Here is a 23483-nt window from a genome sequence, read left to right as displayed (position 1 = left end):
CCTCTAGTGTGTACACTTCTTTTCTTTGGATATATCCACACTAATTAGACTGATGTATGAATCTGGCTCAGAGAAGTTGTCAGTCTGGACACATTCATTTTCTATGGCACAGTGGAGATCACAAAAACTGCAACATTGTTGCACAGCTCATAGAGACAGGAAGCAAGGTTATGATAAACCCCCCCCACTGCTGCAAATCAAATGACCAGCTAGAAGCATGGGGAAATAAAGTCTTGACTCTTATTCTCTTTTCTTTTTTCAGGGGAGATGAAGGTTATGAATTGCCTGGCTGTGCTGTGGGACAGCGGATGCGTATTGATAATTCAAATGTAACTGTTAACAGGCATTACCAAACGATTGTCGTGAATAACTCCCTCCCAAATCCATTTTATAATAAGTATTGTTGAAACTTCCGCTTTTTCAGATAAAAGACTTCAGATAAATAAAACACGTAAGAAACCAGAGTACAACATTCACTGGAGTTCTCTACTTAAAATGGAAAAGTTATCTTTAAAGACATGATTCAATGTTCTTTGGTTCTAAACACTGGAAAACAATCTGTGAACGCCACATGACCAGTGTTTTACAGTGTATTGCTAACTAACTGGTAGGGCTTACAGAACCCCCATACACAACACTGATCTGATTAACAAATCACCTCCGATTACTCACTATCTGGCGATTAATGTATATGGAGAGGGAGAACCCATGGAGAGGTGTGTGTTTTGTGTTAGAGAGTGAGATTGTGTAAGAGGGGGCATACAGACAGTGAAAACATGAGGGGATCTGTGTGTGACGTGTGTGGGATGAGTGGTGTCAACAACAGTGGGATTCCATAGAATTACAGTGGATAGGCCTACTGTGCTGTAACCTGTACTGTATATTTCCAAGGCACTACCATTTGCTAGAGAAGTGTTTAGTTGGACAAAAGCCTGCACACCCAGTAACTCCCAGGACCAGAGTTGGGTGGAGACCACTACTTCGCAATACTGCTTTGCACTGGTCCAATTGCAACTTTAGGGACAGACTATAGGCAGTACAGACAGGCTGGCTTCTGTAGATATCTTCTTTGCCATTATTATGCTTATGCACCACCCCTTATGCTTATGCACCAACCCTTATGCTTATGCACCAACCCTTATGCTTATGCACCACCCCTTATGCTTATGCACCACCCCTTATGCTTATGCACCACCCCTTATGCTTATGCACCACCCCTTATGCTTATGCACCACCCCTTATGCTTATGCACCACCCCTTATGCTTATGCACCACCCCTTATGTTTATGCACCACCCCTTATGCTTATGCACCACCCCTTATGCTTATGCACCACCCCTTATGCTTATGTACCACCCCTTATGCTTATGCACCACCCCTTATGCTTATGCACCACCCCTTATGCTTATGCACCAACCCTTATGTTTATGCACCAACCCCCCTATGTTCATACAACAGCAACATCATACCAATTAGGTGCATATTGTTCATAACATATTGTTCATAACGTATGTTAAATGCTAATTAGGGAAAGGGAAAGGGGGATACCTAGTCAGTTGTACAACTGAATGCCTTCAACTGAGATGTGTCATCCGCATTTAACCAACCCCTCTGAATCAGAGAGGTGTGGGGTGGGGGGGCTGCTTTAATCAACATCCACATCTTCGGTGCCCGGGGAACAGTGGGTTAACTGCCTTGCTGAGGGGCAGAACAAGCAAAATATTTAAGCAATAAGGCCCGAGTGGGGGTGTGTGGTATATGGCCAATATACCACAGCTAAGGGCTGTTCTTAGGCATAATGCAACGTGGTCTGATATACCACAGCTTTCAGCCAATCAGCGTTCAGGGCTCGAACCACCCAGTTTATAAGTATCATTAGAGAACACAGATGACATCAGACAAATAATTGATGAATGCTTGCTTCTAATGCCACTATGAATAACATTTTCATCACTGTGAAAGTTATAGTATATACAGTTGAAGTCAGAAGTTTACACACACTTAGGTTGGAGTCATTAAAACTCGTTTTTCAACCACTCCACAAATTTCTTGTTAAAACTATAGTTTTGGCAAGTCGGTTAGGACATCTACTTTGTGCATTACACAAGTAATTTTTCAAACAATTGTTTACAGACAGATTATTTCACTTATAGTTCACTGTATCACAATTCCAGTGGGTCAGAAGTTTACATACACTAAGTTGACTGTGCCTTTAAAAAGCTTGGAAAATTCCAGAAAATGATGTCATGGCTTTAGAAGCTTCTGATAGGCTAATTGACATCATTTGGGTCAATTGGAGGTGTACCTGTGGATGTATTTAAAGGCCTACCTTCAAACTCAGTGCCTCTTTGCTTGACATCATGGGAAAATCAAAAGAAATCAGCCAAGACCTCAGAAAAATAATTGTAGACCTCCACAAGTCTGGTTCATGCTTGGGAGCAATTTCCAAACGCTTGAAGGTACCACGTTCATCTGTACAAACAATAGAACGCAAGTATAAACACCATGGGACCACGCAGCCGTCATAGCGCTCAGGAAGGAGACGCGTTCTGTCTCCTAGAGATGAACATTCTTTGGTGCGAAAAGTGCAAATCAATCCCAGAAAAACAGCAAAGGACCTTGAGAAGATGCAGGAGGAAACAGGCACAAAAGTGTATATATTTCCACAGTAAAACGAGTCCAATATCGACGTAACCTGAAAGGCCGCTCAGCAAGGAAGAAGCCACCGCTCCAAAACCGCCATAAAAAAGCCAGACTATGGTTTGCAACTGCACATGGGGACAAAGATCGTACTTTTTGGAGAAATGTCCTCTGGTCTGATGAAACAAAAATAGAACTGTTTGGCCATAATGACCATCGTTATGTTTGGAGGAAAAAGGGGGAGGCTTGCAAGCCGAAGAACACCATCCAAACCATGAAGCACGGGGGTGGCCGCATCATGTTGTGGGGCTGCTTTGCTGCAGGAGGGACTGGTGCACGTTACAAAATAGATGGCATCATGAGGTAGGAAAATTATGTGGATATATTGAAGCAACATCTCAAGACATCAGCCAGGAAGTTAAAAGCTTGGTCACAAATGGGTCTTCCAAATGGACAATGACCCCAAACATACTTCCAAAGTTGTGTCAAAATGGCTTAAGAGGTTAAGGACAACAAAATCAATGTATTGGAGTGGGTATCACAAAGCCCTGACCTCAATCCTATAGAAAATTTGTTGGCAGAACTGAAAAAGCATTTGCGTGCAAAAAGGCCTACAAACCTGACTCAGTTACACCAGCTCTGTCAGGAGGAATGGGCCAAAATTCACCCAACTTATTGTGGGAAGCTTGTGGAAGGCTACTTGATGTTTGACCCAAGTTAAATAATTTTAAGGCAATGCTACCAAATCATAATTGAGTGTATGTAAACTTCTGACCCACTGGGAATGTGATGAAAGAAATAAAAGCTGAAATAAATAATTCTCTACTATTATTCTGACATTTCACATTCTTAAAATATAGTGGTGATCCTAACTGACCTGAAACTGAATTTTTACTAGGATTAAATGTCAGGAATTATGAAAAACTGAGTTTAAATGTATTTGGATAAGGTGTATGTAAACTTCCGACTTCAACTGTAGATGACTCATTATTTTATTCGCCATGGGGAAATTTTCACACTCACCGTAAACACTGACTGCAGCTATTGAGCAATCTTGGCACCCAGACCCAAAACTAAGAGTGTTATGGGAAAATAAACCTTTTTGTTCTCAGCTGCCATTCTTTGGAATAGTCTTGCAAAGAACTTTAAATTCATTATCTCCATGGTCGGTTTCAAGTTCTTTTTGCTAAATAGCAGTATATTTACTTGTCAGCCAATGATTTATTTGCATACAGTACCTTTACAATGCAAAGTTATCAATCATGCTCACACTTCCTTTTTCCACCATAACCAGAGGGCGTGTAACATACTTTCACTAGAGGGGGGATGGGAGAAGCTGCAAAGCTATGACTGTTGACATTGTGGTGTGTTGATGTCAAAAGGACTATTAACATTAATTACTAAACAACAAAGTCAACAGAGTTTGATTCCAGAATTGGTCACAATGATAAAGTGAGCAATAATGACCGGCTAAACATTTGCGTTCATTCTCTAATCAGCCTTGTCACCGGCATCAAATGAAGGGTAGCCTAGTGGTTAGAGCGTTGGGCCAGTAACCCGAAAGGTTGCTGGATTGAATCCCAGAGCTGACAAGGTAAAAAAATCTGTTGTTCTGCCCCTGAGAAAGGCAGTTAACCCACTGTTACCTGGGCGCCGATGATGTCGATTTTAAGGCAGCCCCCCGAACCTCTCTGATTCAGAGGGGTTAAATGCGGAAGTCACATTTCAGTTGAAGGCATTCAGTTGTTCAACTGACTAGGTATCCCCTTTTCCCTTTGGACCAACAGAGCTATTAACTCCACTAGTGATGTGATATTTGTTCTTCTGGATATTACAGGGAGACTAAAGTCATTATCAGAGAGATGGCTGCTAGCACCTGGTTAACACAGCACAACAGGCCTTAGTCTCAGTGCTGTTTGTGTAGAAGGCCCATTTTAAGATATATATGGTAGATGCTGACTTGTGCTAACACTTACAGTTTAGATATTTAGCAGACTCTTTTATCACAGTCCATAGTAAGTACATCTTAGCTATTAGCAAAATATTTAGTATTTTATTAGGATCCCAATTAGCCACTGCCTTGGCAAAACACAACAAATAAAATAATATACATAACACTAAATAGTACAATACAAAATTACAATACCAAATATATAAACATGCCTGTCTCTTCACAGTCCGCGTTGTCGTCGTAAGGTGTTTTTTGTTGTTGTTGCTAGTTTGAGTTACCTGGGGTGGCAGAGAGTTCCATGTATTCATGGCTCTATTTAATAATGTGCGTTTCCCAGCCTCTGTTCTGGACCTGGGGACTGTGTGGTGCCGTTAAGTGTTCGGTACCTTCTAACCCATCAATACCAAGCAGAAACAAAAGGGGGAGTCGGAGACCAAGTCAGTTGTATAACTGAATGCAATAAACTGAAATGTGACTTCCGCATTTAACCCAACCCCTCTGAATCAGAGAGGTTCGGGGGGCTGCCTTAATCGACATCCACGTCATCAGCGCCAGGGTAAGAGTGGGTTAACTAGGCCTCCCGGATGGCGCAGTGGTCGATGCAGAGATTCTGGGTTCGAGCCCAGGCTCTGTTGCAGCCGGCCGCGACCGGGAGGTCCATGGGGCGACGCGCAATTGGCCCAGCGTCATCTGGGCTAGGGAGGGTTTGGCCGGCAGGGATATCCTTGTCTCATCGCGCACTAGCAACTCCTGTGGTGGTGCCGGGCGCAGTGCACGCTGACCAGGTCGCCAGGTGTACGGTGTTTCCTCCGACACATTGGTGCGGCTGGCTTCCAGGTTGGATGTGCATTGTGTCAAGAACGCACGGCTCTTGACCTTCGTCTCTCCCGAGTCCGTACGGGAGTTGCAGCGATGAGACAAGACTGTAACTAGGGAGAAATTAGGGAGAAAAAAAGGTGTAAAATAATAAAATAAAAAAACAGTGGGTTAACTGCCTTTCTCAGGGGCAGAATGACAGATTTTTACCTTGTCAACCTTTCGGTTACTGGCTCAACGCTCCTACCCTCCAAGGCTACCTGCCGCCCACAATAGATCAATAGTGATGCAGTCAATCTCTCCTCAACTTTGAACCAGGAGAAATGGACATGCATGCTACTGACGTTCACCCTCCGTGTACATTAAGTGCAAAACATGCTGCTCTGTTCTGGACTGTGCTGGTAAGAAAAGACAAGGGAAAGATAAGACAATTGCTAGCGCGAAGAAGGCATCCGCCAGCCTGAGGCTTGATGTGCCATGCAGGCACACCCTACAGAAAGGAGGGCTGGGGTGTAACACAAGTAGATAAACACTTCAGCTAACCATAGATGTCATTCTACACACCATAACCTACCACTCACACACCACAACCTACCACTCACACACTGCAACCTACCACTCACACACCATAACCTACCATCCAACCTACCACTCGCACACTGCAACCTACCACTCACACACTGCAACCTACCACTCACACACCATAACCTACCATCCAACCTACCACTCACACACCATAACCTACCACTCACACACCATAACCTACCATCCAACCTACCACTCACACACCACAACCTACCATCCAACCTACCACTCACTGTGCGGCTGTTCACAAGTGTGATCTTTATTTGAACTATTGATACAACTAAATAATTACCACACTGGGGAGGTGCCTGTTCTGGCGCAACAGACCACGTGGTACAATGGCAAGCTAGCAACTTGGTTATACAGAAATGGGCTAATTCAGTCAGTTCATTCAGTTCAGTCCCTTCGATTTACACAACCATGCTGTGTATATTGCTTTTGTCCTGTCATACTAATATGATTCAGTCCTGGCCTGATCTTAAATTCTGTCCTGTCCTGCTCTTAAACCCTGTCTTGTCCTGCTCTTAAACCCTGTCTTGTCCTGCTCTTAAACCCTGTCCTGTCCTGCTCTTAAACCCTGTCCTGTCCTGCTCTTAAACCCTGGCCTGTCCTGCTCTTAAACCCTGGCCTGTCCTGCTCTTAAACCCTGGCCTGTCCTGCTCTTAAACCCTGGCCTGTCCTGCTCTTAAACCCTGGCCTGCCCTGCTCTTAAACCCTGGCCTGTCCTGCTCTTAAACCCTGGCCTGCACCTGCTCTTAAACCCTGGCCTGCACCTGCTCTTAAACCCTGGCCTGCCCTGCTCTTAAACCCTGGCCTGGCCTGCTCTTAAACCCTGGCCTGGCCTGCTCTTAAACCCTGGCCTGGCCTGCTCTTAAACCCTGGCCTGTCCTGCTCTTAAACCCTGGCTGTTAAGCAGATGGGCCGAAGGTAAATGCCATTAATTCTATGTGTAACTATAGAGGATAGCTATTGTGTAACTATAGAGGATAGCTATTGTGTAACTATAGAGGATAGCTATTGTGTAACTATAGAGGATAGCTATTGTGTAACTATAGAGGATAGCTATTGTGTAACTATAGAGGATAGCTATAGTGCCGCATCCATTGATGTCAACTGGTTTATACTGGTTTAATAAGGAAGGAATGGTATTGTACAAGTTGTCGTATCGTTGGCTATGCCGGATTAAGTGATATGACATTCTATAAAATTCTATAAAATCTCAACGGCTAGGAGGTATCACTTTTGTAGTGAATAAGAGTTCAAAGTTCATACCATTCGCAACCAAAGCTCACGCTGAGGTTGGCTTAGTTCTGTAGTTATTATCTGAATCCTTCTGACATCGGACCGTCGCCCTAATGTACTCGGAACAGAAAGTTACTTGCCCTTTTAACGCAGAAGCTGCAGGCCTCGCGTACTCGGAACAGAAGGTTACATTTTCGTCAAGGGCTTATATAGTGGAGGGAGAGAAGGGTGTGTTTCATACTTTACAACCCATGTCTCTTCACAGGGGCGGGCCATTGATTGAGCAGAGCTCAAACCTTATGAAAACCCAATTCTCTCATTTGGAAGCTAAAATTACATTTAATCTTTTCACAAATAGTTTCATATTCAAACATTTAAATTGCACAACAATTCCATGTGAATCTGATAACTACAATGTGTAGACTTTCCCATATAGAGTTTATGTCGTCCTGTCATCAGTCATAATGTCTCAGATGACAACCGAACTAGAGGTCGACCGATTAATCGGAATGGCCGATTAATTAGGGCCGATTTCAAGTTTTCATAACAATCGGTATTTTTGGCCACAGATTTATTTGTATTTTTTTATATATTATTTTTTTATAAAAGAAAATTACATGTAATTTTTTTTTTTTAATTATTATTATTATTATTTTTTACACCTTTATTTAACTAGGCAAGTCAGATTAAGAACACATTCTTATTTTCAATGACGGCCTAGGAACGGGGGTTAACTGCCTTGTTCAGGGGGGATTCGGGGATTCGTTTTTGCAACCTTCCGGTTACTAGTCCAACGCTCTAACCACCTGCCTTACATTGCACTCCACGAGGAGCCTGCATGGCAGGCTGACTACCTGTTATGCGAGGGCAGCAAGAAACCAAGGTAAGTTGCTAGCTAGCATTAAACTTATCTTATAAAAAAACTATCAATCTTAACATAATCACTAGTTAACTACACATGGTTGATGATATTACTAGTTTATCTAACGTGTCCTGCGTTGCATATAATCGATGCGGTGCCTGTTAATTTCTCATTGAATCACAGCCTACTTCAACAAACGGGTGTTGATTTAACAAGCGCATTTGCGAAAAAAGCACTGTCGTTGCACCAATGTACCTAACCATAAACATCAATACCTTTCTTTAAAACCAATACACAAGTATATACACTGCTCAAAAAAATAAAGGGAACACTTAAACAACACAATGTAACTCCAAGTCAATCACACTTCTGTGAAATCAAACTGTCCACTTAGGAAGCAACACTGATTGACAATAAATTTCACATGCTGTTGTGCAAATGGAATAGACAACAGGTGGAAATTATAGACAATTAGCAAGACACCCCCAATAAAGGAGTGGTTCTGCAGGTGGGGACCACAGACCACTTCTCAGTTCCTATGCTTCCTGGCTGATGTTTTGGTCACTTTTGAATGCTGGCGGTGCTTTCACTCTAGTGGTAGCATGAGACGGAGTCTACAACCCACACAAGTGGCTCAGGTAGTGCAGTTCATCCAGGATGGCACATCAATGCGAGCTGTGGCAAGAAGGTTTGCTGTGTCTGTCAGCGTAGTGTCCAGAGCATGGAGGCGCTACCAGGAGACAGGCCAGTACATCAGGAGATGTGGAGGAGGCCGTAGGAGGGCAACAACCCAGCAGCAGGACTGCTACCTCCGCCTTTGTGCAAAGAGGAGTAGGAGAAGCACTGCCAGAGCCCTGCAAAATGACCTCCAGCAGGCCACAAATGTTCATGTGTCTGCTCAAACGGTCAGAAACAGACTCCATGAGGGTGGTATGAGGGCCCGACGTCCACAGGTGGGGGTTGTGCTTACAGCCCAACACCGTGCAGGACGTTTGGCATTTGCCAGAGTACACCAAGATTGGCAAATTCGCCACTGGCGCCCTGTGCTCTTCACAGATGAAAGCAGGTTCACACTGAGCACGTGACAGACGTGACAGAGTCTGGAGACGCTGTGGAGAACGTTCTGCTGCCTGCAACATCCTCCAGCATGACCGGTTTGGCAGTGGGTCAGTCATGGTGTGGGGTGGCATTTCTTTGGGGGGTCGCACAGCCCTCCATGTGCTCGCCAGAGGTAGCCTGACTGCCATTAGGTACCGAGATGAGATCCTCAGACCCCATTGTGAGACCATATGCTGGTGCGGTTGGCCCTGGGTTCCTCCTAATGCAAGACAATGCTAGACCTTCATGTGGCTGGAGTGTGTCAGCAGTTCCTGCAAGAGGAAGGCATTGATGCTATGGACTGGCCCACCTGTTCCCCAGACCTGAATTCAATTGAGCACATCTGGGACATCATGTCTCGCTCCATCCACCAACGCCATGTTGCACCCCAGACTGTCCAGGAGTTGGCGGATGCTTTAGTCCAGGTCTGGGAGGAGATCCCTCAGGAGACCATCCGCCACCTCATCAGGAGCATGCCCAGGCGTTGTAGGGAGGTCATACAGGCACGTGGAGGCCACACACACTACTGAGCCTCATTTTGACTTGTTTTAAGGACATTACATCAAAGTTGGATCAGCCTGTAGTGTGGTTTTCCACTTTAATTTTGAGTGTGACTCCAAATCCAGACCTCCATGGGTTGATAAATTGGATTTCCATTGATTATTTTTGTGTGATTTTGTTGTCAGCACATTCAACTATGAAAAGAAAAAAGTATTTAATAAGATTATTTCTTTCATTCAGATCTAGGATGTGTTGTTTAAGTGTTCCCTTTATTTTTTTGAGCAGTATATTTTTAAACCTGCATATTTAGTTAATATTGCCTGCTAACATGAAATTGTGTCACTTTTCTTGCGTTCATTGCACACAGTCAGGGTATATGCAACAGTTTGGGCCGCCTGGCTCATTGCGAACTAATTTGCCAGAATTTTACTTAATTATGACAAAACATTGAAGGTTGTGCAATGTAACAGGAATATTTAGACTTAGGGATGCCACCCGTTAGATAAAATACGGAACGGTTCCGTATTTCACTGAAAGAAAAAACTTTTGTTTTCGAGATGATAGTTTCCGGATTTGACCATATTAATGACCTAAGGCTCGTATTTCTGTGTGTTATTATGTTATAATTAAGTCTATGATTTGATATTTGATAGAGCAGTCTGACTGAGCGGTGGTAGGCACCAGCAGGCTCGTAAGCATTCATTCAAACAGCACTTTCGTGCATTGTCCCAGCAGCTCTTCGCTGTGCTTCGAGCTGTTTATGACTTCAAGCCGGGTGGGAATAATTTGTGGAACGTTCCAACAAGAATCTATTCCAAAAACTTCGTAAATAACAAGGTTGCCAAAAAGCCATGCATATAAAGTTGTATAGCGGCAGAATAAGATACCGGGTAGGGAGTGGTCTATTTCATTGCGTTTTTCACTCATCACGTTTATTCCGAAAAATGTCTGTCCTCACTCTGGTTGCCTATGGACAAACATTAAGAATAAGCTACGTGGTGAGTTGATGCCTATTCAGCAGCTAGTTAGCTAGGTTTGTATGCGTTGCTACTTTGTATGCGTTGTTGGTTGGCAACCTTTTACTTTACGTTTTTTGGAACAGATTCCTGTTGGAACGTTCCACAAATTATACCCACCCCTTCAAGCCTATCAACTCCCAAGATTAGGCTGGTGTAACCGATGTGAAATGGCTAGCTAATTAGCGGGGTGCGCGCTAATAGCGTTTCAAACGTCACTCACTCTCAGACTTGGAGTAGTTGTTCCCCTTGCTCTGCATGGGTAACGCTGCTTCGAGGGTGGCTGTTGTCGATGTGTTCCTGGTTCGAGCCCAGGTAGGAGCGAGGAGAGGGACGGAAGCTATACTGTTACACTGGCAATACTAAAGTGCCTATAAGAACATCCAATAGTCAAAGGTATATGAAATACAAATCGTATAGAGAGAAATAGTCCTATAATTCCTATAATAACTACAACCTAAAACTTCTTACCTGGGAATATTGACGACTCATGTTAAAAGGAACCACCAGCTTTCATATGTTTCCATGTTCTGAGCAAGGCACTTAAACGTTAGCTTTCTTACATGGCACATATTGCACTTTTACTTTCTTCTCCAACACTTTGTTTTTACATTATTTAAACCAAATTGAACGTTTCATTATTTATTTGAGGCTAAATTGATTTTATTGATGTATTATATTAAGTTAAAATAAGTGTTCATTCAGTATTGTTGTAATTGTCATTATTACAAAGAATTATATATATTTTTAAATCAGCCGATTAATCGGTATCGGCTTTTTTTTGGGGTCCTCCAATAATCGGTATCGGCGTTGAAATCGGTCGACGTCTAAACCGAACTGACATCATATTCAGTAAGTACCAACGCATATTTTCAACTTGTTCTATTGCCGAAATATGGTTCCCTTCCCCCCACTTGTTTGATGTTCCCAGACAGAGAGGGAAGGGAGAAAGGTATTTATGGGGGGGTCATAAACCTTACCCACAGGCCAACGTCATGACAATGTGATTTATTTATTTGGATTTAAAATGGCATCTTAACAAAATAACCTTGAATATCTACAAATAAATGTTGACTTGCTTAGAGTATTTCCAAATATTTATACATTTTTCTGTCCAGCTGTGGTCTTGCATATTTTCCATGCTATACTGAAGACCATTACAAGAACACCTGGCATGTGTATACTCAACCATTACAGAAATGGCCAAATAGACTCCACTGTCTGTCGATGACAAGAAGTGGTGGATCAGTCTATGAGATGCAATAGTGTGTGCCTTGCCTTTTGGTTTTGCAGTTGCTGCAGTAAATTATGGAAGCATTTAGCTGCCTAAATGCAAATGGTCAAATGACAAATCAATATCATGTTTGAAATTCCTTTTTCTACGTGGATATGCATTTGTTTTTGTGACAAAATTGAAATGCAAAACAATATATTGCATTATCATTTTCATGATTGAATATGGATAATGTCTGCCCATTTTGAAAAATAAATAGCAAAGTGGGTTTAATATTTCATTTCCATGATATTATCCAGTACAATACTGACACATTTAACTTAAACTTAAATTACATTTCTCATGTTTTCCATTTCATTTCCTTGTTATGATTAGCCTGAGTTGTGACAAAAACTAAATTAATTATCAATTGGCAATTGATAATTCCTTTCCATACTGTGTGTGGTTTAAGACTTTAGTTTCCTCATTTGCTATATAGTTTTTGACGTGTGTTGATCATCAAACGCTGCGGGAGGGGTTTTGTTAACGTGAGGCGGAAGAGGTTGACTGTGCTTGCTGGCAACAGTCATCTTCGGTTGTAGCTGTATCGATCAATGAGGCATACGGTATCGATGTGACGTGTTTTGGGGCTGTACTGGCAACAACAACCAGTAAGAAACTCACCAGGAAAATGAAGAACAGCCAGTGTGTGCGAGGAGTTCGCGGGAGAGGACTATAAAGCTCAGCGGAGGGGACTACTACTAGTTAGCTAATATGGCTAATTGACTATTATAAACTCAGCAACAAAAAAACGCCCTCTCACTGTCCACTGCATTTATTTTCAGCAAACTTAACATGGGTAAATATTTGTATGAACACAAGATTTAACAACTGAGACATAAACTGAACAAGTTCCACAAACATGTGACTAACAGAAATGGAATAACGTGTCCCTGAACAAAGGGGGGGGTCAAAATCAAAAGTAACAGTCAGTATCTGGTGTGGCCACCAGCTGCATTAAGTACTGCAGTGCATCTCCTCCTCATGGACTGCACCAGATTTGCCAGTTCTTGATGTGAGATGTTACACCACTCTTCCACCAAGGCACCTGCACGTTCCCGGACATTTCTGGGGGAAATGGCCCTAGCCCTCACCCTCCGATCCAACAGGTCCCAGCTCAATGGGCTTGAGATCCGGGCTTTTCGCTGGCCATGGCAGATCACTGACATTCCTGTCTTGCAGGAAATCATGCACAGAACAAGCAGTATGGCTGGTGGCATTGTCATGCTGGAGGGTCATGTCAGGATGAGCCTGCAGGAAGGGTACCACATGAGGGAGGAGGATGTCTTCCCTGTAATGCACAGCGTTGAGATTGCCTGCAATGACAACAAGCTCAGTCCGATGATGCTGTGACACACCGCCCCAGACCATGACGGACCCTCCATCTCCAAATCGATCCCGCTCCAGAGTACAGGCCTCGGTGTAACGCTCATTCCTTCGACGATAAACGCGAATCCCTGGTGAGACAAAACTGCGACTCGTCAGTGAAGAGCACTTTTTGCCAGTCCTGTCTGGTCCAACGATGGTGGGTTTGTGCCCATAGGCGACATTGTTGCCGGTGATGTCTGGTGAGGACCTGCCTTACAACAGGCCTACAAGCTCTGTCCAGCCTCTCTCAGCCTTTTGCGGACAGGCTGAGCACTGATGGAGGGATTGTGCGTTCCTGGTGTAACTCGGGCAGTTGTTGTTGCCATCCTGTACCTGTCCCTCAGGTGTGATGTCCGGATGTACCGATCCTGTGCCGGTGTTATATGTGGTCTGCCACTGCGAGGACGATCAGCTATTCGTCCTGTCTCCCTGTAGTGCTGTCTTAGGCGTCTCGCAGTACGGACATTGCAATTTATTGCCCTGGCCGCATCTGCAGTCCTCATGCCTCCTTGCAGCATGCCTAAGGTACGTTCACGCAGATGAGCAGGGACCCTGGACATCTCTCTTTTGGTGTTTTTCAGAGTCAGTAGAAAGGCTTCTTTAGTGTCCTAAGTTTTCATAACTGTGACCTTAATTGTCTACCGTCTGTAAGCTGTTAGTGTCTTAACAACCGTTCCACAGGTGCATGTTCATTAATTATTTATGGTTCATTGAACAAGCATGGGAAACAGTGTTAAACCCTTTACAATGAAAATCTGTGAAGTTATTTGGATTTTTACAAATGATCTTTGAAAGACAGGGTCCTGAAAAAGGGACGTTTCTTTTTTGCTGAGTTTATGTAGCTAGCTACCTGTAGTAGGCTAGATAGCTAGCTGGCTATGAAGAGGCACTATAGGCTAACACTACTGGCTAACGTTAGCTAGCTAGCCAGCTACCTTCACAACAAGACATCGTGGAACGCCTTGAGGTACGGTAAGTGGTAAGTCATTTCTCATTTGGATGGTGCATTGAAATAATTAGCTTGATAACTAGCATTGGTTATTTATTTTCTACTACAAATAGCTAGCAAGCTATGATGGACTGAAGTTACCATTAGTGATCCCCTGTGGAGTATGTGGCTATTCAAAAACAAGGGAATTATCTGAAAGCATGTCATCAGAATATATAGTGTAACATCACATGTACAATATAACATTTTGTAAAAAATTGGCCCTGCTCTCACACTGTATGTGTGTGTGTCTGTGTCCGTCTGTTTGTTTAGGAGTTCCAGATGTGGCCGCAGGAGAGTAGTGTAGGTATCCCATATCAAATGTATTTATAAAGCCGTTCTTACATCAGCTCATGTCTCAAAGTGCTGTACAGAAACCCAGCCTAAAACCCCAAACAGCAAGCAATGCAGGTGTAGAAGCACGGTGACTAGGAAAAACTCCCTAGAAATGCCAGAATTTAGGAAGAAACCTAGAGAGGAACCAGGCTATGAGGGGTGGCCAGTCCTCTTCTGGCTGTGCTGGCTGGAGATTATAACAGAACATGGCCAAGATGTTCAAATGTTCATAGATGGCCAGCAGGGTCAAATAATAATAATCACAGTGATTGTCGAGGGTGCAACAGGTCATCACCTCAGGAGTATATAGTAGTACCATATCAGGTACTACTACTTGGATAGAGAGGAGGCAGAGGTTGCAAGCATAGAGGTAGGTACTGTGCACACTGTTTGAAAGTCATTAGGGAAAGGGGGATACCTAGTCAGTTGTACAACTGAATGCATTCAACTATAATGTGTCTTCCACATTTAACCTAACCCCTCTGAATCAGAGAGGTGCGGGGGGCTGCCTTAATTACAAGTCAAATACATGTGTGTTTCTGAGCGATGAGCCATGCTGTCTTGTTGACAATACGACCTGGCGACTTGACCTCACTGCTTTTGCCTGTTCACGTGACGGGCCACAGCCCGGTGCACCCTGGTCCAGCTTAATTAAACTCCCTCAGTATAAGGGCTATTCTACAGCATGGTAGTGTCCACAGTAAAATGAAATCTAATTCTGTTCATATTGTAGTCCCATGATCCTCTTGTATGTGCCATTTTGTTTATTGCAAGTCAAGCTGTTGTTTGCATGCCAGTAAATATTGTAAATGTTACAGTATTGAATCCCACAGGGGACAGTACCAAAGATTGTAAGGGACAAGATGACCATTCTTCCAATGGTCTGCACTTGGCTACTTCCCTTCATGGACTAAAGAGCAATGGATTTGTACAATTGGTTAGTCTAGTTCTGTGTTCCTCTTTCTTGCCAAATGGGAGACAGTGAACATTGTCATCCCTACCTGTGCTATAACGCCTCATTAAACTATTCAATAAGACCACACTTGGGTAAATTGAGTGAATGAATGATTGGTTATGACAACATGCACTAAACCGGAGCATACAGTTATTGTGAACAATAACAAAACAGTAGGATATCTGAATTGAATTGGACGTTGAAAATCTGTGCTTTTAGGTTTCCATCCATGCTAACCTTTTTTTTGTTGCATAATTTGTGCTCCTTTTTCACAGGCGGTTCTGGCTGATGACCTATGACCTGTCTCTGGATCTGATAGAAACTGAAAAGGAATATCAGCCCCAATGATAGTACTGATATTTGTAACTGTACTGATGAGGAGGAAGAGGGCAGGATTATCCATTGTCCCTGAACTGCTTGACGTGTTCAGTCAATTACAGCGCCACTTTGTTCCCACTAGTCACATGTTCAGTAACATGCTGACCATACCGGACACGTCGCGTGTGCGAGTGTTGCAAAATAAATTTAGAAATCCATGTTATTCAATTATTGCACCCACGCTGCTTGCGCGCGCTGGCGCCAACGAGCGTCTGCGTTGCCAAGGGCTAAAATAGAAGTCATTCCTATTTCTGACGCAGATTGCGCTGCAAGTCCTGCCTCTCCCATCTCCTCATTGGTTTATAGAAGCAGGTACCCACGTGACATCTCCTCATTGGTTATACCCACGTGGGTGATTGAAAGACGAAATGTTTTGCCGGTTGTCGTGGTAATACTATGATGAAAGTGTAGATGCCAATCACCATGTAAGTTCAAAGATGAAAAAGCCTGGAAGGAGAGATGACTAGAAACGATTCGGTTGACAGTTTTATGTGTGGAGTAATTGTCGGAGTCGAGGACCTTGTGCATTTCAGGTAAAATAACAACTCAATGTTTATATCCCAGGACAAATTAAATAGCAACAGCAAGCTAGCTAAATAGGACAAATTAGCTAGCAAGTGCAAGCTAACTAGCTAAATTGCCATACATGTTTAATGCTTTTCGACCTGTCCCCAAATGAATGTCATTGGTTCAGAGTATATATTTATGCACGAAGACGCGCGGTGCACAGCCGGATTGGGTTCCGTGTAAGATGTCCTGCTAACATAACAACAATATAGAAATGTTCTTGCTATTCAATAAGTTTCTGCAATCCTATGTGTTGGAAAACGTTATCAAGGAAACCTACAGTAGTCGAACACTTTGTAGATAGTAACTTGTTTGGTTGAACACAAGTATTTCTAAGAACAAGAATGACTGTTACCTTTAGGACAATGTCTCTATCACAGGTCACCAAGGGTACAGTAAGGTATATCCTTAATAAAATCATGGGTGATGGATAATTGTGCATGCCTCTCATTTTCCAGCATAGCAAAGATTATCTGCGTTATTCAGTGTGTGGGTGTATATAGTACAGCTTCACCTCATCCTCTTCTTGTTGTCCCAGTTCATGGTAATCACAACAAGGAAATGAAATGGCAAACATGAGAAATTATTTGTCATTTAAAGCATTTTGTTTTTAAATGTGACAGTGTTGTACTGGATAGTACCATGGAAATGAAATATTAAACACACATTTATTTATCAAATTGGCAGACATTATCCATACTCAATCATGAAAATGATAATGCATTTTATAACTTTGAATTTTGTCACAAAAAAATGCATACCCATTGAGGAAAAGGAATTGCAAACATGATGTTGATTTTATAATTTGCGCATTAGAATTTAAGGTAGAATTAAGCCATCTGTAGACTTCTAGTTAATGTGTATGGTGGTGAGAAAAGGCATGATTAGGGCACACACACCCCTCATAGGTGTGTTGACAGGCAGAAACATAGGCAGCTGTGTTTTATCTGGGGGTGGGCCTCTTTCTACTCTGTTCACTCTGAAACGCATTCACCACTGGCTGGTCCTGAAACACATTCACCACTGGCTGGTCCTGAAACACATTCACCACTGGCTGGTCCTGAAACACATTCACCACTGGCTGGTCCTGAAATGCATTCACCACTGGCTGGTCCTGAAACACTGCAGATATGGAGTTTGATACAATATCCTGTCTCTGTGATATAGCTGCTTCCTTTTAGCTATTGATGGTAACAAAAAGCTTCCATACTCTCCTGTCTCTGTGATATAGCTGCTTCCTTTTAGCTATTGACGGTAACATTTTACATTTTAGTCATTTAGCAGATGCTCTTATCCAGAGCGACTTACAGTAGTGAGTGCATACATTTCATACATTTTTAAAATTGTATTATTATTATTTTTTCTCCGTACTGGTCCCCCGTGGGAATCGCACCCACAACCCTGGCGTTGCAAACACCATGCTCTACCAACTGAGCCACAAAAAGCTTCTATACTCACAGGTTTTTGGGATTGTTTTTCAGGCCTCACAAAACTGCTAGCACTTTGGTTCTGTTTAGGTATGCTATGATGCAGCAGGTAGCCTAGTGGTTAGAGCATTGGACTAGTAACCTAAAGGTTGCTTGATCAAATCCCCCCAGCTGACAAGGTGAAAATCTGTCGTTCTGCCCCTGAACAAGGCAGTTAACCCACTGTTCCTAGGCTGTCATTGTAAATAAGAATTTGTTCTTAACTGACTTGCCTAGTTAAATAAAAAGTATAAAAATGCCTTCATAGCACTGTCATAAGACTGACATAGCAACTGTCATTAGGAGTTATAACTGACTTAGACTGGCAAGTAACCTTATTTGCATACTGTAAGTACACCAACCTGTAATATATTTAATTTATTTGCCCAAATTTGATTAAAAGGACATAAACCCTGACAGAAATATAATTAGACGTAATTTGTGTCCGTTATGAGTCCCAGCCTTGTTGTCCAGTCTCACTGACTCTGTTTTAATTCACTTAACTCCATTCTATATTAAGATAGCTAATTATGACCATAGGCAATAAATACAGAAATATTCAAGATATTGTTCCGCATTCACAGTTGTTACATAGTATTTAGCCTGAAGTGCAAAGATCCTGCCTTTTCACAGAGGTCTTTTGAGGTAGCCTGTGAAATAGTGATTTGTATACGCTTCACTCAATTGCTTAGATGTCATTTTAAAGCAGTATTTGTTTGCACTGTCTGATACTACAAACCACAAGATGAGTAGACGTGTGATGGTGGATCATGCTTTCCGTTGTGGCGCCAGACGTTTTACCAGCAACATTTTAATTTACTGTACGCATATGCTTTGGGTGAGTAACCTGATTAGGGCGTCCACCCACGGTGCTCAGAATGACAGAAATCCCATTTAGATGATGGTAATTCATAATTACAGTACATGCACATCTAGGATGTGATAATTCTTACCTAATTCTGATGAGCACTTTGAAGATGTTTGAATGACTGTCCAGATTAACTTTTTCTCAGACAACAAGACAAGTAACCAACATCAAAATCACTAGCCTGTCAATCTACTGTCCCCATAGAAGAAATGTTTACCTTTTCTATTGGTCAGCTTGTCGAGAAAGAAATAGCCTATTCCAAACAGACTCTGGGACAGCCTCAATTTGTCGGGACATGGGCTCTACAAGGTGTTGAAAGCGTTCTACAGGGATACTGACCCATGTTGACTCCAATGCTTCCCACAGTTGTGTCAAGTTGGCTGGATGTCCTTTGGATGGTTGACCATTCTTGATAAACACAGGAAACTGTTGAGCGTGAGAAACCCAGCACACCTAGCTTTCTGTATTTTAATTTCAGCTTGGATCCATTTCAAGAAGACATGCAAAACGATTTGAGCATATTATTTAAGCAGCATGGGATTAAATATGCTGAGTTTGAGAGTAATGCTGTTTTTGTTTAAGTATCTCAAGAAGCTTCCCAATGTCTCCTTGAGTTTCTCTACTTAGTTCTTAGTGTCCATGATGCAACCCAACCCCCAAAGCTGTGTTTTTCCCCTCCATGGAAGTCTCCAGGACTATCTCTATCTACGTAATAAGTAAAGTAGCAACCGTAGAAGTTGTAATAAGAGAGAGGATTATTATGTCTGCGTGCATGTCTCCCCCTCCCGGCTGTTGAGCCAGCTGATGTCATGCAACATTCCACACGGTTAAACATGACCTGGGGTCAGGGGTCAGAGAGGAGAAAAGTGGCTTGACTACTGGGAGGTCAAACAAGACCTGGGTAAGTTCTTCATGACACCCTATTCCATTGGCTTGTACAGTGCTCTTCTTCCGGCCATATTGTCCTCATAGGTTCTGACTATAGGGTAATTCACATAGGCCCCACTAGATATTTGTTTGATGATTTGACATTTTACAGGGTATTGGTCTCATCCCATTGGTCGCCATATTATTTGATTCCAGGAAGCCAATCAGACGTTCCACACAGACAGCCCAGACCTGCCGGAGTGTTTCCAGCTGTCAGTGCTGTCATGGCTGCCTTGTGTGTACCTGTGGCTGGCTTGCCCCCCCTACCTCTTCTACCTCCAGAGGAACAACATGGGTTACATCATGATGTCTGTCCTCAACAGAGTCAAAACGGTGAGGGACCACACACTGGGCTGCGCTCTCTCTCTCTCTCTCTCTCTCTCTCTCTCTCTCTCTCTCACCACACACTGGGCTGCTGTCTCTCTCTCTCTCACCACACACTGGGCTGCTGTCTCTCTCTCTCACCACACACTGGGCTGCTGTCTCCATCTCTCTCTCTCGCTCCGTGTCGCTCTCCGTGTTGCTCTCTCCCTGTGTCTCGCTCTCCCTCTGTCTCTCTCTCTCTCTGTGTCTCTGTCTCACCACACACTGTGCTGCTCTCTCCATCTCTTTCTCTCTCTCCCTCTGTCTCTCTCTCTCTCTCTCTCTCTCTCTCTCTTTTTCCCCCCCAGGACATAGACATATCTGATATTGGCAGAAAGTTTAAATTCTTGTTAATCTAACTGCACTGTCCAATTTACAGTAGCTTTACAGTGAAATAATACAATGCTTTTGTTTGAGGTGAGTGCACAGTTATGAACTTAGAATGTATTAATAAACCAATTAGGCACATTTGGGCAGTCTTGATACAACATTTTGAACAGAAATGCAATGGTTCATTGAATCAATTCCTTTCAAATAGTATCAAGAATATGCATGTCCTTGCTTCAGGGCCTGAGCTACAGGCAGTTAGATTTGGGTATGTCATTTTAGGCGAAAAAATAAAAAAAAGGTCAGATCCTTAAGAGGCTTTAGTTAATCCACGATAAGGGAATTGTGGAAATGTTTATCAGACAGGCTAATGACCAGTACTAGGAAACGGAGCAGACATACATGGTTGTCTCTCTGGTTCTCTCTGTTTCCATCTCTCTCTGTCTTTCTCGATGTAATCCTGTTTGGTGCCTGAGATTAATTTCCTGTGTCGTGCCCATATTAGATTAGTTAGTTGATCCACGATAAGGGAATTGTGGAAATGTTTATCAGACAGGCTAATGACCAGTACTAGGAAACGGAGCAGACATGCATACAAGCTTGTTCAGACACTTTAGATGTGTTTTGAACAAATGACTCCTACTCAGTTTGGGGTCTCTGTCTTTCTCTCTATCTTCCTCTCCTCCTCTAGGTATTTGCGTTGGTGTTGTGGATCGTTTGTTGGACAGATCTCTTCGGCACCTTCAATGAGTTGCATCAGGGACACACACAGCCGCCCATCTACTTCGTTACCCCGCTGGTGGTTGGCATTACCATGGTACGCATACACGACCAACAGGACCTGGCATTGTAAACATACAGTACAGCGTTCAACTCACTTCCTGGAAAAAATACCTTCTTTTTGGGGTCTTGTTGCTTAGGGACAGTTCAACATTTACTGCGGTGGTCCAAAATAGGGGAGGGTTGTCAAGTGTATTTATTTTAGTGTTTTTTTTACATTTTATTGGTCACGGGAGGATAGTGTGTTTTTATTGGTCACAGGGAAGGGTAGTGCATTTTTATTGGTCACAGGGAAGGGTAGTGCGTTTTTATTGGTCACAGGGGAGGGTAGTGTGTTTTTATTGGGCACAGGGTAGTGTGTTTCTATTGGTCACAGGGTAGTGTGTGTCTATTGGGCACAGGGGGAGGGTAGTGTGGTTTCTATTGGGCAAAGGGGAGGGTTGTGTGTTTCTATTGGTCACAGGGGAGGGTAGTGTGTTTCTATTGGGCACAGGGGAGGGTAGTGTGGTTTCTATTGGGCACAGGGGAGGGTAGTCTGGTTTCTATTGTGAACAGGGGGAGGGTAGTGTGTTTCTATTGGGCACAAGGGAGGGTAGTGTGTTTCTATTGGTCACAGGGGAGGGTAGTGTGTTTCTATTGGGCACAGGGGAGGGTAGTGTGTTTCTATTGGGCACAGGGGAGGGTAGTGTGTTTCTATTGGGCACGGGAGGGTAGTGTGTTTCTATTGGGCACAGGGGGAGGGTAGTCTGGTTTCTATTGGGCAAAGGGGAGGGTCGTGTGTTTCTATTGGTCACAGGGGTGGGTAGTGTGTTTCTATTGGGCACAGGGGAGGGTAGTGTGTTTCTATTGGGCACAGGGGAGGGTAGTGTGTTTCTATTGGGCACAGGGGAGGGTAGTGTGTTTCTATTGGTCACAGGGGAGGGTAGTGTGGTTTCTATTGGGCACAGGGGGAGGGTAGTGTGGTTTCTTCTATTGGTCACAGGGGAGGGTAGTGTGTTTCTATTGGGCACAGGGGAGGGTAGTGTGTTTCTATTGGGCACAGGGGAGGGTAGTGTGTTTCTATTGGGCACAGGGGGAGGGTAGTGTGGTTTCTATTGGGCACAGGGGAGGGTAGTGTGTTTCTATTGAGCACAGGGGAGGGTAGTGTGTTTCTATTGGTCACAGGGGAGGGTAGTGTGTTTCTATTGGGCACAGGGGAGGGTAGTGTGTTTCTATTGGGCACAGGGGAGGGTAGTGTGTTTCTATTGGGCACAGGGGAGGGTAGTGTGTTTCTATTGGGCACAGGGGAGGGTAGTGTGTTTCTATTGGGCACAGGGGGAGGGTAGTGTGGTTTCTATTGGGCACAGGGGAGGGTAGTGTGTTTCTATTGAGCACAGGGGAGGGTAGTGTGTTTCTATTGGGCACAGGGGAGGGTAGTGTGTTTCTATTGGGCACAGGGGAGGGTAGTGTGTTTCTATTGGTCACAGGGGAGGGTAGTGTGTTTCTATTGGGCACAGGGGGAGGGTTGTGTGTTTCTATTGGGCATAGGGGGAGGGTAGTGTGGTTTCTATTGGGCACAGGGGGAGGGTTGTGTGTTTCTATTGGTCACAGGGGAGGGTAGTGTGTTTCTATTGGTCACAGGGGAGGGTAGTGTGTTTCTATTGGGCACAGGGGAGGGTAGTGTGTTTCTATTGGTCACAGGGGAGGGTAGTGTGTTTCTATTGGGCACAGGGGAGGGTAGTCTGGTTTCTATTGGGCACAGGGGGAGGGTAGTCTGGTTTCTATTGGGCACAGGGGAGGGTAGTCTGGTTTCTATTGGGCACAGGGGAGGGTAGTCTGGTTTCTATTGGGCACAGGGGAGGGTAGTCTGGTTTCTATTGGGCACAGGGGAGGGTAGTGTGGTTTCTATTGGGCACAGGGGGAGGGTAGTGTGGTTTCTATTGGGCACAGGGGGAGGGTAGTGTGTTTCTATTGTGCACAGGGGGAGGGTAGTGTGTTTCTATTGGGCACAGGGGGAGGGTAGTGTGTTTCTATTGGTCACAGGGGAGGGTAGTGTGTTTCTATTGGGCACAGGGGGAGGGTAGTGTGTTTCTATTGGGCACAGGGGGAGGGTAGTGTGTTTCTATTGGGTACAGGGGGAGGGTAGTGTGGTTTCTATTGGGCACAGGGGAGGGTAGTGTGTTTCTATTGGTCACAGA

At 43.7% G+C, this 23483-nt stretch overlaps 1 protein-coding gene across 2 annotated transcripts in view; it reads left to right on the top strand.

The window, feature by feature from the left end:
- LOC115156053 (canalicular multispecific organic anion transporter 2) overlaps positions 1–23483 on the top strand; it is a 71822-nt gene that overhangs the window by 10635 nt on the left and 37704 nt on the right. For both annotated transcript variants that reach the window (XM_029703272.1, XM_029703281.1), the window contains exons 2-3: positions 19993–20169; positions 21218–21343. In XM_029703272.1, the coding sequence (XP_029559132.1) occupies positions 19993–20169; positions 21218–21343 (303 nt within the window). The remainder of the gene's footprint in view (positions 1–19992; positions 20170–21217; positions 21344–23483) is intronic.

This window comes from Salmo trutta, chromosome 2 (assembly GCF_901001165.1).
Source record: "Salmo trutta chromosome 2, fSalTru1.1, whole genome shotgun sequence".
Lineage (NCBI taxonomy): Eukaryota > Metazoa > Chordata > Actinopteri > Salmoniformes > Salmonidae > Salmo > Salmo trutta.
This window is presented reverse-complemented; position numbering and strand designations above follow the sequence as displayed.